This window comes from Culex quinquefasciatus, chromosome 1 (assembly GCF_015732765.1).
Source record: "Culex quinquefasciatus strain JHB chromosome 1, VPISU_Cqui_1.0_pri_paternal, whole genome shotgun sequence".
NCBI lineage: Eukaryota > Metazoa > Arthropoda > Insecta > Diptera > Culicidae > Culex > Culex quinquefasciatus.
This window is the reverse complement of record NC_051861.1, coordinates 117,813,253-117,826,796: the sequence shown is the minus strand read 5'-3', so window position 1 is coordinate 117,826,796 and position 13,544 is coordinate 117,813,253. Positions and strand designations below refer to the sequence as shown.

The 13,544-nt window shown below is 34.2% G+C and overlaps 1 protein-coding gene across 2 annotated transcripts in view; it reads right to left on the bottom strand.

Moving 5' to 3' along the window:
* The window catches only part of LOC6052594 (protein wings apart-like), a 36,016-nt gene that overhangs the window by 13,835 nt on the left and 8,637 nt on the right, over positions 1–13,544 (bottom strand). For both annotated transcript variants that reach the window (XM_038250832.1, XM_038250828.1), the window contains 2 exons: positions 12,772–13,058; positions 11,825–12,711 (listed from right to left, as the gene is read on the bottom strand). In XM_038250832.1, the coding sequence (XP_038106760.1) occupies positions 11,825–12,711; positions 12,772–12,928 (1,044 nt within the window). In that variant the 5' untranslated portion in view covers positions 12,929–13,058. The remainder of the gene's footprint in view (positions 1–11,824; positions 12,712–12,771; positions 13,059–13,544) is intronic.

The window sequence follows — 13,544 nt, the reverse complement described above, 5'->3', positions numbered from 1 at the left end:
TCAAAAAAACTTTGTTATTACATTCGAATTGTATGACAAAATTCCAATCAAAATACCCATTTTGCGAAAAATTTAAATGTTGAGTATTATATTGAAAATGCTTCGTTTTGTGAAAATTTTAAGTATTTTCAAAAAAAATTGTTATTACATTCGAAATGTATCAAAAAATCCCAATCATTTGATACCAATATTGCAAAAAACTGTAATTTTTAGTATTTTTTTGAAAATACGTAGTTTAGTGAAATTTTCAGAATTTTCAAAAATGTTGTTATTACATTCGAAATTGTATGAAAAAAATCCGATCATTTGATACCCATTTTGCGAATAATTTAAATTTTGAGTATTATTTCGAAAATACTTAGTTTTGTGAAAATTTTTAGTATTTTCAAAAAATGTTGTTATAACATTCGAAATGTATGAAAAAGGTCAAATTAAGAATTTCTCTATTCCTCAGTAAGGTGAGGAAGGCAAATTTTTTTTTTTTAATATTCAAAAAGTACAAGACCGTATGTCAGAGACATAACCGAAAGATCTAGAACAATTCAAGGGCATTATTTTTTAAAAGGACAAACGCATTCGTCATGTTTTTTGTGGGCCTAAAAAGGGCCGTTTGGTTCTAAATTGTGCTCCGAAGATGTGAAGCGATTTTATTTTTCATTTTGCTTAGTTGAAGTTAGTTGAGTTGAAATTTTGGCTGATTTTTGCGTGACGTACTTTATGGATGAAGCCTTACTCGACCTTTAAGGTTGTCTTTACTCGTGTTTTCAACGCGCGTTTGTTCTACTTCATGGGATAGTAATATCCAATATCGGTTTTACTGCCTGCCCTCCCTTATCGCTCATAAAATGCTACCGCAAACCTTGCCTACAAACTCTCTCCGGCATTATTATACGAGTTTTGTTTTGCCAGCAAGACGTCATTATTCATGGAGCCATGTGGGGTCATGGGCAATTTAAAAAATTCATAATTTAACCTTTTCGAGGATTTGATAGGGCAAATGGGCCCTATTATCGACCTAAGTTTGCAAAGTTAGGTTTTTTGACGAATTAAAAAATATTTCTCGTGAAATTTTTACTTTAAAAAGTACCAAGCATATAAAATTAGTAATGTTAATTTATTTGATTTTCGACCTAGTCTAAAAACTGTGCTTAGGTCCAAAATAGGGACACATGTGACCTGTCTGCTTCCATTTCCTTCAACAAACATCATTCAAAATTTATCGATTTGGTTCCACTTTTCCTTTTCAATGCAAATTTTTGGCCAACCTTGCCCTCAAAACCATAATGAGAGGTTCCAATCCACTCTCTCGGAATATGAATTGTGATGACGTTGACCATGTTGTGCTATTTTGGACTCGTCTACCGAAAGCAAATTAATTGCAATTATATTGCTAGAAGTGCTTTTGGAACGGGCTAAGCTGGCAACACTGTCGCTCCTCTGCTAACTGGGCGAGTTTTTAATTAAATTGATTGGCAAAGCAATATTTGCAAACCCTCTCGAAAAGTACGTTGAGTAGTACATACTGGACGAACGGACAAATCGATGAGTAATGGGATTTTGTGATTGGCCGAGCCCTTTTACTGCTCATGTTCAATTATTAGGTCGTGATTTCCTATGGTGGGCCAATTTTTCCTGTGAAATGCACTTCAATCAGAAGAAGAATGGATTTTTTTTAACATAAATTTCCTCAATAAATTTTTTGGTTGTTGTGAAACTCTGAAATTCTAAAATTCCAGAACGCCTCAATTTCGAATAAAAATTCTGAAGGTCAAAAGTTCCTAAATGCCTAAATTCCTCAATCCTGAATTTGTATTTTTTTAGTTCTTTTATTTGAAATCTTCAATTCTTATTTTTTTAACTCTTTTGATCTTCAATTACTTAAATGCTTTGAAAATTTTATTCTTAATATTTTTCTTGATTTCTTGAATTTCCTTCATTTTTTCAATCTCTTTTATTTATATCTGTGTTTCTAAAGTCCTAAATTCTTCAAATCTGTAATGTTTCAACCAAGAAGATGATTTTTTTTTAAATGAAAAAAAAAAAAAATCCTTTGTGGTCGTACAAAGTGCCATTGTACTCAAAAAGATAACGCTCTACCCTTTCAGGCCTGAATTTTCAAAAAAAAATATTTTTTTAGTTAATGATGGGAAAATGATTCTTATGACCATACGAACATTATAGTCTAGTTTTTGAATTTTTGATATTTGGATATGACCCATCAGGCCTGAAAGAGTTAAACAATATTACCATCATTTTAGTCTTACCTTAAGGACTCAATTAAATTTTCCAATTCTTCAACTCTTCAAAATTTATTTTTTTCAATTCTACAATTTTTCAATTTCAAAATTTAAAAAAAAATCGCAATGCGCCGATAATGGACGATAATTTATTTTTTAAATCTTTCTAAACTCGATTAATTCAACCATATCATGTTAAATTTTCAATGCTTTCACTAAGAATATATTTTTTGAAAATTTAAGAGATTTCAAAGTAAAATATGTACTCAAAAATGTTCACAAAATACTACATTTTTCGAAAGTACTCAAATTTTCATAATTTGCAAATTAAGTGAAATTTTGTATGCTTTTTCTAGTTTTTTTTTTTAAATACTGAAATTATCACGTATTTTTTCGAAAATACTCAAATTTCCAAACGAATCGAAATTTTCCTATGCTTTTTTTGCTAAATTAGAGTTTTTTTTTGGAAAATACTCAAATTTTCACAAATTACCGTATTTTTCGAAAATACTAAAAATTTCAAAATGTGCAATATGGGTATCAAACGAAGCGAAATTTGGTTTGCTTTTTTACATTAAGAGTTTTTTTTGGAAAATACAAAAAAATCACAAAATTCCATATTCTTTCGAAAGTACTAAAATTTGTAAAATATGCAATATGGGTATCAAACGAAGCGGAATTTTGTATGCTTTTCCACTTTATCAGTTTTTTTGTCTGAAAATACAAAAAAAATCACAAATTACCGTTTTTTTTCGAAAGTACTTAAATTTCCAAAATATGCAAACGAAGCGAAATTGTGTATGCTTTTTCTAGTTTTTTTAAATACTAAAATTTTCACGTATTTTTTCGGAAATACTCAAATTTTCAAAATTTTTGCTAAATTAGAGTTTTTTTTCGGGAAAATGCTAAAATTTTCACAAGTTACCGCATTTTTACGAAAATACTAAAATTTTTAAAATGTGCAATATGGATATCAAACGAAGCGAAATTTGGTTTGCTTTTTCACATTAAAAGAGATTTTTTTTGAAAATACAAACAAATTACAAAATACCATATTCTTTCGGAAGTACTCAAATTTTCAAAATATGCAATATGGGTATCAAACGAAGCAAAATGTTGCATGCTTTTTCACTTTATCAGATTTTTTTTCTGAAAATACTAAAAGTTTTACAAATTACCGTTTTTTTCGAAAATACTCAAATTTTAATAATTGGCAATATGAGCACTAAATTAAACAAAATTTTCGACGCTTTTAAATTTTTTTTGAAGATACTGAAATTTTCACAAATTTCCGTATTTTTTTCAACATACTAAAACTTTCAAAATGTGCAATATGGGTATCAAACGAAGCGATATTTGGTTTGCTTTTTCACAATAATATAGTTTTTTTTGGAAAATATAATAATTTTCACAAATTAACGTATTTTTTCGAAAATACTCAAATTTTCAAAATATTCAATATGGGTATCAAACAAAGCAAAATTTTGTATGTTTTTTCAATGTATTAGTGTTTTTTTTCATGTACTGACATTTTCACAAATTTCCGTATTTTTTTTTCGAAAATACTAAATTGTTTAAAATGTGCAATATGGGTTGTTAAAAGAGTTTTTTTTAAATACAAAAAAAAATCTCAAAACACCATATTGTTTCGAAAGTACTCAAATTTTCAAAGTATGCAGTATGAAAGTACTTTTGGAAAATGGGAATCAAACGAAGCGAAATTTGGTTTGCTTTTTCACTTTATTTGAGTTTTATTAAATACTAAAATTTTCACAAATTACCTTTTTTGAAAATACTCAAATTTTTAAATTTGCAATATGGGTATCAAATAAATTGTAATTTTCTATGCTTTTTCACTTTACTAGTGTTTTTTTTAAATACTGAAATTTTCACAAATTTCCATATTTTTTCGAAAATATTCAAATTATCAAACGAAGCGAAATTTGGTTTGCTTTTTCACATCAGAAGAGTTTTTTTTTTGAAAATACAAAAAAAAATCACAAAATTCCATATTGTTTCGAAAGAACTCAAATTTTTTAAAATATCCAATATGGGTATCAAACGAAGCAAAATTTTGCATGCTTTTTCACTTAATTAGTTTTTTTTTGAATATACTAAAATTTTCAGAAATAACCTTTTTTCGAAAATACTAAAATTTTCGAAAAACATTTGCAACGGCCTAAATAATAATAAAAGTCGAAAAAAAAGTCAAATTTCAAAAATTATCAAAAATAATTTGGGAATGTGTAATCCAACATTGCGGACAATATGGCGGCTAATGAGGCATAATTTTGTTGGTAATGAAAAGGGCAATTAATCACAAAATTTTTGCTGATTTGGTGTTTGTAAACTAGAATTTGACATAAAAAATAAGACAATTTAAAAAAAAAACACGTGAAAAGGTATTCATGATTCACATTGGAGAGCTTCGTTTTATTTTTTGAGTTATCTTTTTGAAAAGTTTAATTTGTTGAACTAAGTGCTAACAAATTGCATTAAACGAAGCTGAATTTTATTCGGATTTGAATATAAATGTTTTTTAAGAACGTTGTATTTCCATGCAAATCTTTTTGTTTACTTTAGGCAATAATTTCTTTGTTACTTTAACTGAATAATTAACAGTAATCAGTGCAAAATTCTTCCAAAAACTACCCACACGTAAACAAATCGTCACATGACTCTCAAACTATCAATCGCACCTGACCACGCTGAACGTCGTGCGTATCAGGACAGCCAGACGGGCCACGACCTCCACCACCAGAACCCGCAATATCATTCCATATAAACGGTTACACGGGTACTTCAAGTCTACAACTTCTTCGCTCGCAAAAAGAAGACGCAGAAGAAGAAGAAGGAAAAAAGATTTGAAAACATGTGCCGCCACCTCCGCCGCGCCAAAACTAGTCCCGACACCAATACTAGCGTAGAAACTGCTTGAACTAGCGAAGCTAGACTAGACCAAGCGAGTTTGGTGTGACGACTAGTTACACACCGATTACATGCTGAGATGAGAGTGTGGAAAATGCAACAATTTGCGCCAAAAATGAGTCAATGTGGGGTGTTTTGATCTTAAAAGTGTTAACACTTGCGTCATTTTGCCATTTTGCCCACTCAACTATTTCTAGCACAGTTGGAAGTGGCGCTTACGCACAGTCTACTCACATTCTTTGCTGTATTGGTACACTGATTAACTGTACTACTCTGCTTAGAGCCTCTCTCTATCGCATTACATCGCATCGAGACTGTACCTAATATTGGTCATAAGGGGAAAGCAAAAAGCCGAGCAGATGCCTCACCAAACTCTCTTGATAGTGAAAACGACGACGACGAGACGAGACGACTGTGGTGTAACTTTATCCGACCTACCTAGAGAGAGGCCGAGCCTCGAACTCGTTATCACCCAATTAGGGCGCGATGGTGTAACACAGTAGGCTGCGGCGTTGAAGCACTTTTTAGTCCAAAACTAGCGCACAAATCACAATCGATCCCACGCAACGTAACAAACATGAAAAACACTCAAAAAATAATAATAAAGAAGTCCTATTTTCCCTTTTTATCACGCAAAAATTATAAACACTGAAGAAAAAAAAAGACCCCGAACCGAAAGCGAAGCCCAACAAACAAGAACTGCTGGTCGTCGGCTGTGTGTCCGTTGGTTAGCAGAGAAGGAAAATATTGCCTTGGTAGACGAAATTCAAGTCCAACACCAATACAAATGGCAAAAGCGAAGCAGAAAAAAAAGAAGTAAAGACGGCCTCGTTTTCTCGTTTCGTCGGTGTTTCGTATACGAATGAATTGCCCTGTTAATCAATGACACCAATACTCAAATAATCGCTCTATGAATTTATAGGTATGTGTAATTCATTCCGAGTTAAACAGGGTGGCAAATGAAATCGAATTTCGAAATTTTTAACTTTTCAACACATTTTCAGAACATGAAATAATAGATATGTCTACCTAAAGCATAGAAAAATCAATTCAATTCTGGTCAGAATTTGCAAAGGCCCAATGTCGCATATTAACTGTGACCACCCAAATCCCGTTTTCAAATTTCCGACATTTCCAGAAACTCAAAAAATAAGGCATTTCTTATCTAAAAAATGATTTCAAACAAAAAAAACTCTTTATAATAAAGTCAATATCAAGCCACGAAAAAAAATCTACATAAATTTAAAAAAATCTAACTATCGACAACATTTCTAAAAATAGAAACTAACGAGAGTAGAAACATAAATAATTAATTATTGAAAAAAACGAAAGCTTACCCATACTTATAATTTAAATGTTTATTTTAAGCATTGGTAAACCTATATTTTTGATAATACGTTTCAACTAAAAAAGGCAATTTGTTAAAGACTGAATTTATAATTTTATTTTATTTTAAATCAAAGAACGATTGAATCATCTGTTAGTCATATTGCCAGTTTCTCATTTATATTGATAATTTAGATATACATTTTTTGAATCAATATTGTTTGATTAAAACAAATAATTTGCAATTTAATTTTTTTTTTTCATGTCTTCCATACCAAATTTAGTTAAACAATTAAAAATATTAGCCGCAAAAACAATTGTCAAACCCAAGTTGGAATCTTGTTTTTCCTTTTTCAACCATAACTTTTCGCTAACCACAATCTTCAAAATTAGCTTCTACATTCATATTAGTTTGAAATTGAGTTTGTTGTTGTTTTAAATTAGATGTTATCTTTTGTTTTTTAGACAAAAAAATAAATAAAAAAAAATTGATTCACAAACATTACATGAAAATCTGTGTCAAATGCATCTTATATTTATTTTTTATATTTATCTTATTTAAATTTAACCTAAGTTATCAAAGAAGAATTGAGCGAATTCAAGTTGAAAATAATGCTAAATATTTTAAAAATATTCAAGAGTTAGAAAATAATTTTCAAACAAGTATGTTTGGGATTCCCGACATTTTGACAAAAAATCACAGATTCCAGACTTTTTCCCGATTTTTGCTGGATTTTGGCGAATTCACGATTTTTTCCCGATTTCTCGACTTGAGTGGCCATCCCGGATATCTTTTTCTTAGATAATTACGATAAATACTCAGAGATCCAGAACCATTTTTTACGTGTATATATTTTTAAATTTATGACAAATAGTTTTATTTTTATATTGAGCTTTTTCTCAGTCCAAGTGTCTGTTGAAATTGCAATAGCAACATTTTTCACACAGAAATATTACAGAAACAAGAATTAAATAATTTTAAAATTCTTAAAAAATATATTAAATTTCAGATTTTCTCTCATAAAACTGTTTGAATAAATTACCATATTTAGAAGACTGCAAAAAAAAAGAAACTCACAAAAAAAAAAACTAAAAACAATTAAGAAAATCCCACAGATAGATTTTAGAAAGAATTCATAATTAAATTGAAACAATTGAAAATTAAATTAACATGTTTAAAAACTAAATTTACGATACCGGACTTGAATTCACTTGAGGTCGCGTCCCTCACCTTTTTCCGTAAAACGAAACGAAATAATAAAAAAAATAATTGAAAGGTTTTTTTTTATAAGTTCAAAATCAACTCAATGCTCAACCAAACCACAAGATTTTTTTTCTCATAAATGTTTAATAAGGAGCTGCTCATATTTGAAACCATATAAAAATTCACAGAAGTATAAGAGAAACAGAATCAAATTATTTTAAAAGAATGAAAAACTCACAGAACTATTAAAAAAACAACAACAAACTATTTTGAAAGAAAAAAAAATCTTAAAAATATGTTTGAAAGCATGGAAAAGCCAACAAAAACTTTAAAAAACAAAAATAAATGTTTACAAATCAAGGGTAAACTCGTAGAAAATAAACAAGAAATTAACGTTTGGAACGGTATGTCCACGCATCCTTCCTCCCCCTGTAGATTCTGTGAAATGTGATCCGTTCTCAGAATCCTCTCTGCGGTGAACACAACGCAGTAGGGCTGGCTAATTTTTGTATAACATTTTCGAGTGTTTTCGAATGTTACTACAATTACTTAATATTGAGAAGAAAAGTGCTTGGGGCGTTATCTAATCACAAGACTTTCCAGCATGATTAGATAAGATTATATTAGATCAAGGTTAGTTTTAAATTTTTAAATCCTTTAATTCTCAACTTTGTCCATTTTCGAAATAATTATTTTTGCCTTCCTCACCTCACTAAGGCAAGGCTATAAAATCACTCGGAAAATGAACTTCTTAAATACGACTCCTAGATATACCTTCACGTATACCTATCGACTCAGAATCAAATTCTGAACAAATGTCTGTGGGGATGTGTGTAGACATGATTTTTTTTCCACACGATTATCTCAGAACTGGCTCAACCGATTTTGGCCGGATCCGCCTTATTCTGTTCGTTTTGGGTTCCCCTAAGACCCTATTAAATTTTATTCTGTTTAGTGAAGTACTTTTAAAGTTATGCCAAGAAAAAGTTTTTTTGTAGCTACAAAAAAGGGTGATTTTTGCATAACCTCAAAGGCCGGATCTTTTGCTTACGCGCGAGTGTCGCGCAGCATGCGTAGGGATTTTGGTCTGCCCACGCGGGGGATTGGCAGCCACACCCCCTTGCATGCGTATCGCCCGGTTGCCACATTGCTTAAGCAGTGTCTGCGTCTCTTCTGAAAAAAAAATCTGTATTAATTATGTTGCTGCATCATTTTGTCTCGACAAAGATTTACTCGAACTTTTTACTTTTCTCCTTTATTTTGGAGAGTTGGTAAAAAAAAGAATTGAAAATTGCTGTTCAAGTCAATAATTATAAAATATAAAAAAATAAATGAAAAAATAAAATAAAAAAAAACTCTTAAATTAATTTGTAAATACAACATGAATGCGAGGAAGGCACCAACCACCTTAAGGTGGATTAAGTAACGTTTTTTATTGTTAAATTCTTATAAAATACCGTCAGAAAATCAAACATTTTTGAGTCATATTTTAGGTTAGGTAAAATTTAAATTCGAAGATTTGAACGTTGATTTTTTTAAACGATTTTGTATCGTAATTTCGTAGCGATTAGCAAGCAAAATTATATGACGACTTTTATGGGAAAACTTTACATGAAAAATGTCTTTTTTTTTACGTCAGAATGCGTAGACAAAATTTCTCCTAATAATGAAACAAAACAAAGTCGAGCATTTTTATACACAGAATTTATAATTTAAATACGAAGTAAAAGAAAATATTTCTTTGAAATATTTACGCAAATTTCTGATTTTTTGAATTAAATTGCCGACTGGAGTGGCCACCCTGTTAATCACATGAAATGCCAACTAGAGTTCGAACCTTTTTGAATTTTCAAATTGGATCCTGTAGAACTAGAATCTTCAAATTAAATAACTAACACCAATAACCAAAACCAGAGGATTAGATTAATCAACTTTGTTATTTGGAAAGTTTGAATAAATTTGTTTTTTTTTTTAAATTTAAAGTCGTTATTGTTAAAATTATGTAATTTGTAACCTAAAATGTAAAAAAAAACAATAATTTAAAAAAATCAACGCAATTTTCACAAAGTAAACAAAACAAACCAAACTTCCTCTAGTTTGCCACCAGAGTTCCCAAATGAACCGGTTAGGCTAGGTTCACCTATAAACTTGGTTCGGCTTAAGCCTCAATTTGTGGTTCAATCCTGGTTCAGTGAACCATGAACCATGGCTTAAGCCAGGCTAACCAGGCTAATGAGAACCATAGGAATAATGCACTGTGTAACAAATATTATAGTGTAGCAATGTTACAATGTAACATTCATCATATTACGGTGTAACGGATGTTACGGTATACATCCGTTACACCGTAATATGATTACACCGTAACATTGTTACACCACAACATTCGTTACACCGTAACATTGTTACACCGTAATATTGTTACACCGTAACATTTTTACACAGTAACATTATTACACCGTAACATTGTTACACTGTAACACTGTAACATTGTTACACCGTAACATTGCTACACCGTAACATTGTTATAACGTAACATTGTTACACCGTAACATTGTTACACCGTAACGTTGTTACACCGTAACATTCGTTACACCGTAGTTTGGTTACACCGTAACATTGTTATACCGTAGCAGTGTTACTACGTAACATTGTTACACCGCACCATTCGTTACACCGTACCATTCGTTACACCGTAATTTGGTTACACCGTAACATGGTTACACCGCAACATTCGTTGCATCGTAGTTACGGTATAACAATGTTACGGTGTAACAATGTTACGGTGTAACAATATTACGGTGTAATGAATGTTGCGGTGTAACAATGTTACGGTGTAACGAATGTTGTGGTGTAACAATGTTACGGTGTAATCATACTATGGTGTAACGAATGTTACGGTTTGAGCATACTACGGTGTAACAAAGCTTGCCGTTTAGCCTAACATTCTTTGATCAGGTTCAAGCCAGGTTCAAGCCAATGGTTCATTTTGGCACTCAGTGAGCCTGAGCCGACGGTGCTTGCCGACGTGTGGTGTGAACCTGAACCAAAAAAATGAACCTAGCCTAGCCGATGGCTTAGGCTCGTGGGAACACTGTTTGCCACAAATACAATCAACAGACCAGGCCAGACAGTTTGTCGGAGTAACCGACTTGGAGGAAAAGCCGCGCACGTGGCAACACTTGCTCGCTCTCTCTCTCTCTCTCCGTTGGAAAAGAGAAAGTGTGGAAAGTCGTTTTTAGAGTCAAGGGGAAATTGTTTGTTTTTCATTTCGGAGTTTGAACACAAATGGGATTGAAACGTTAAAATCAACAAATTTGAAGGACTACTTGTAAAAAAAACAAGTTCTAGGGCTGGCAACACTGGTCTGTTATGGTTATGCAATGTGTTGGGCAGAACGAAAACAGTATACGGTTTAGTCTAGATATAGTTAGTTGGTGGTGGTGGTGGTAGTGCTAGTGCCACACCAATACAGACAAGTTGTTTTTTGAACAACTTGCCTCCCACAGTGGAGGTAGAAGTTGGGTGCGATGTTATTTTGTTGTTGTTGGATCTAGGAGGCTTCAATGACGCGATGGTATGACAATTTGAGTCGAATTCTTCATTTTATTTTTGTACAAGTTTACAAAAAATAATTGTTGAGAAAAAATCGAGCAGAAAATTGAACTACTTTGACGTTGAATAACGGTTTAGTCAACTCCGAAAAACTTGTACAAATTTTTGAACTTTAAAAAAAACGCGAAGTTTTAAAATATTGTCAAAATGATTAGTACTTCCAGTACCTGCTGACCGGCAGCGAAGTTATGGGAAAGTATAATTTGAATCAAACTTTGTATATGCAGTCATAATGAACGACAAAATTAAAAAGTTACAATACATTTTTGAGCTTTTTTAAATACGAACTTTCCTAAATATTTTTCAGCATAATTATTCAGAAAGTAAATTTTCGGTTTTTATTCTGGAGATAACACGTAAGATTTCAAATTACGAGAGATTGTAACGGCATTCGAAATTCCAATCAAAACATGCACTTCCCAAACACAGACGTGAACTTCAAGTACCTAGAATGCGTTTCCCAAACACTGACGTCAACTCCGAGTACCAAGCACACTCGGTCACCCCGACTCACCTTCGATATCCGCAGCACGATCGGCGGATGCTCCAGTACGGACGGGGACGACAACGGCACCGGAACCACCGCCGCCTTGGGTTCCTTCACTTTGCCGGGGCTAGCTTGCGGCACGGGAACAACCTGCTGCGGTTCGGGCTCGGGCGCCACAACCGGTTCTTCCGGCGCCGCAGCTGGTGGTTCCGCCGCTAGCTTGGACGGTCCGACCGGCGGCGTATCGTTTCGGAACGGGATCGGACTGTCGAAGCTGTCGTCATCTTCGTTGTAGTTGACGACCTTGTTCCGGGTGCGGGTCGAGTTGCGCTTGGGCAGTTCCGGAGTCGGTTCCGGTTCTTTTTTCACTTTTTTCTGCTTCTTTTCCTTCTTCTCTTTTTTCTCCTTCTTGGAAGGGGTTGTAGCGGCTGGTGCCGCAGCTGTCTCTTCCGCGGTCGGAAGTGGCGCAGCCACTTCCGGATCAACCGGAAGTTCCTCACTATCGGCAGGCGGTGGCGCTGGCGCCGCCGCCGCCGCCACCACCTCCACCGGTTTCACTTTCTTCTTCCGGCCGGGTTTCTTCTTTTCCTTCACCACCTCTTCCTTGGCCGCCGGCGACTTGGAGCTGCCGCTCTGCTGGGCGTAGAACCCGGCCGGCGGCGCCACGTACGGCGGACTTCCGCCGGCCTTCTGGTGGATGCGGGCCTGCAACTGGGCCGCCTGGTGCTGCACGATCTGCTGGTGGTAGAGCGCGTCCGGCTGCCGGTGCGGGTCGGGCGTGGCCGGCGGCGCGTTGTTGCGGCTTTTGAAGAACTTTTTCGGCTTCGGTGCCGCCGGCAGCTGCGTCGACAGGCTGGCCAGGTTGGACGAGCAGCTGAGCTCGTCCGACTCCTTCGGGCTGGTGCTCTCGAATTCTGCGAAAGGAAATAGGATTAAGTTTGAAATTTTGGGAAATCTAGGCAGGAAAACCTCACCATAGCTGGTGTTCCGGATCGAGGTGAAGCTGGTGATACCCCAGCGGCCAACGAGGCCGGCCGACCGGAGCGGAGCCGGTCGGTTTGTGTTTTCCTTCTCCTTCAGCAGCGAATCGATCGGGACGATTAGCCCGTGGTTTTTGTTCCACTTGGACATGTTGCTGCAGTGGTTTAGCTTTACTTGGCCAGTTTGAAGAGTTTTTTTAATCTTAATTCGAGTTGAAAAGTTTTTCCTTAAGTCATTAGTTTACACTGAGGACACAGATTTAACACACTAATTCACGGTTCTGTAATGGAGAAAAGAGACGGAGAAATACATTGTATCAAACTGTAGAAAAGCAAACTTTCTATTGCATCTTTAAATTTATAAATATACTAAACTATATCTATTGTTATTATTTTGTCACTGCCAAACGAAAAAAACAAGTTATTTTGACCAATCCACAGATATTCTAGTTAATGCTTGAAATGCTGCCTGCAAATTCCACTCTTCTTGTAGCTTTGAATGCTTGAACCATTTTCTGTCTCATATTTCACTCATCGTGTAGCTTTGAATGTTTGAACCATTTTAGTCGGATGGTTCTTGAGTTATCTTATCAATGCTGTCTGCATATTCAACTCTTCGTGTAGCTTTGAATGCTTGAACCATTTCAGTCGGTTGATTCTTGAGTTATTTTGTGAGTGCTGTCGGCATATTCCACTCTTATTGTAGCTTTGAATGCTTGAACCATTTTAGTCGGTTGATTCTTGAGTTATCTTGTGAGTGCTGTCGG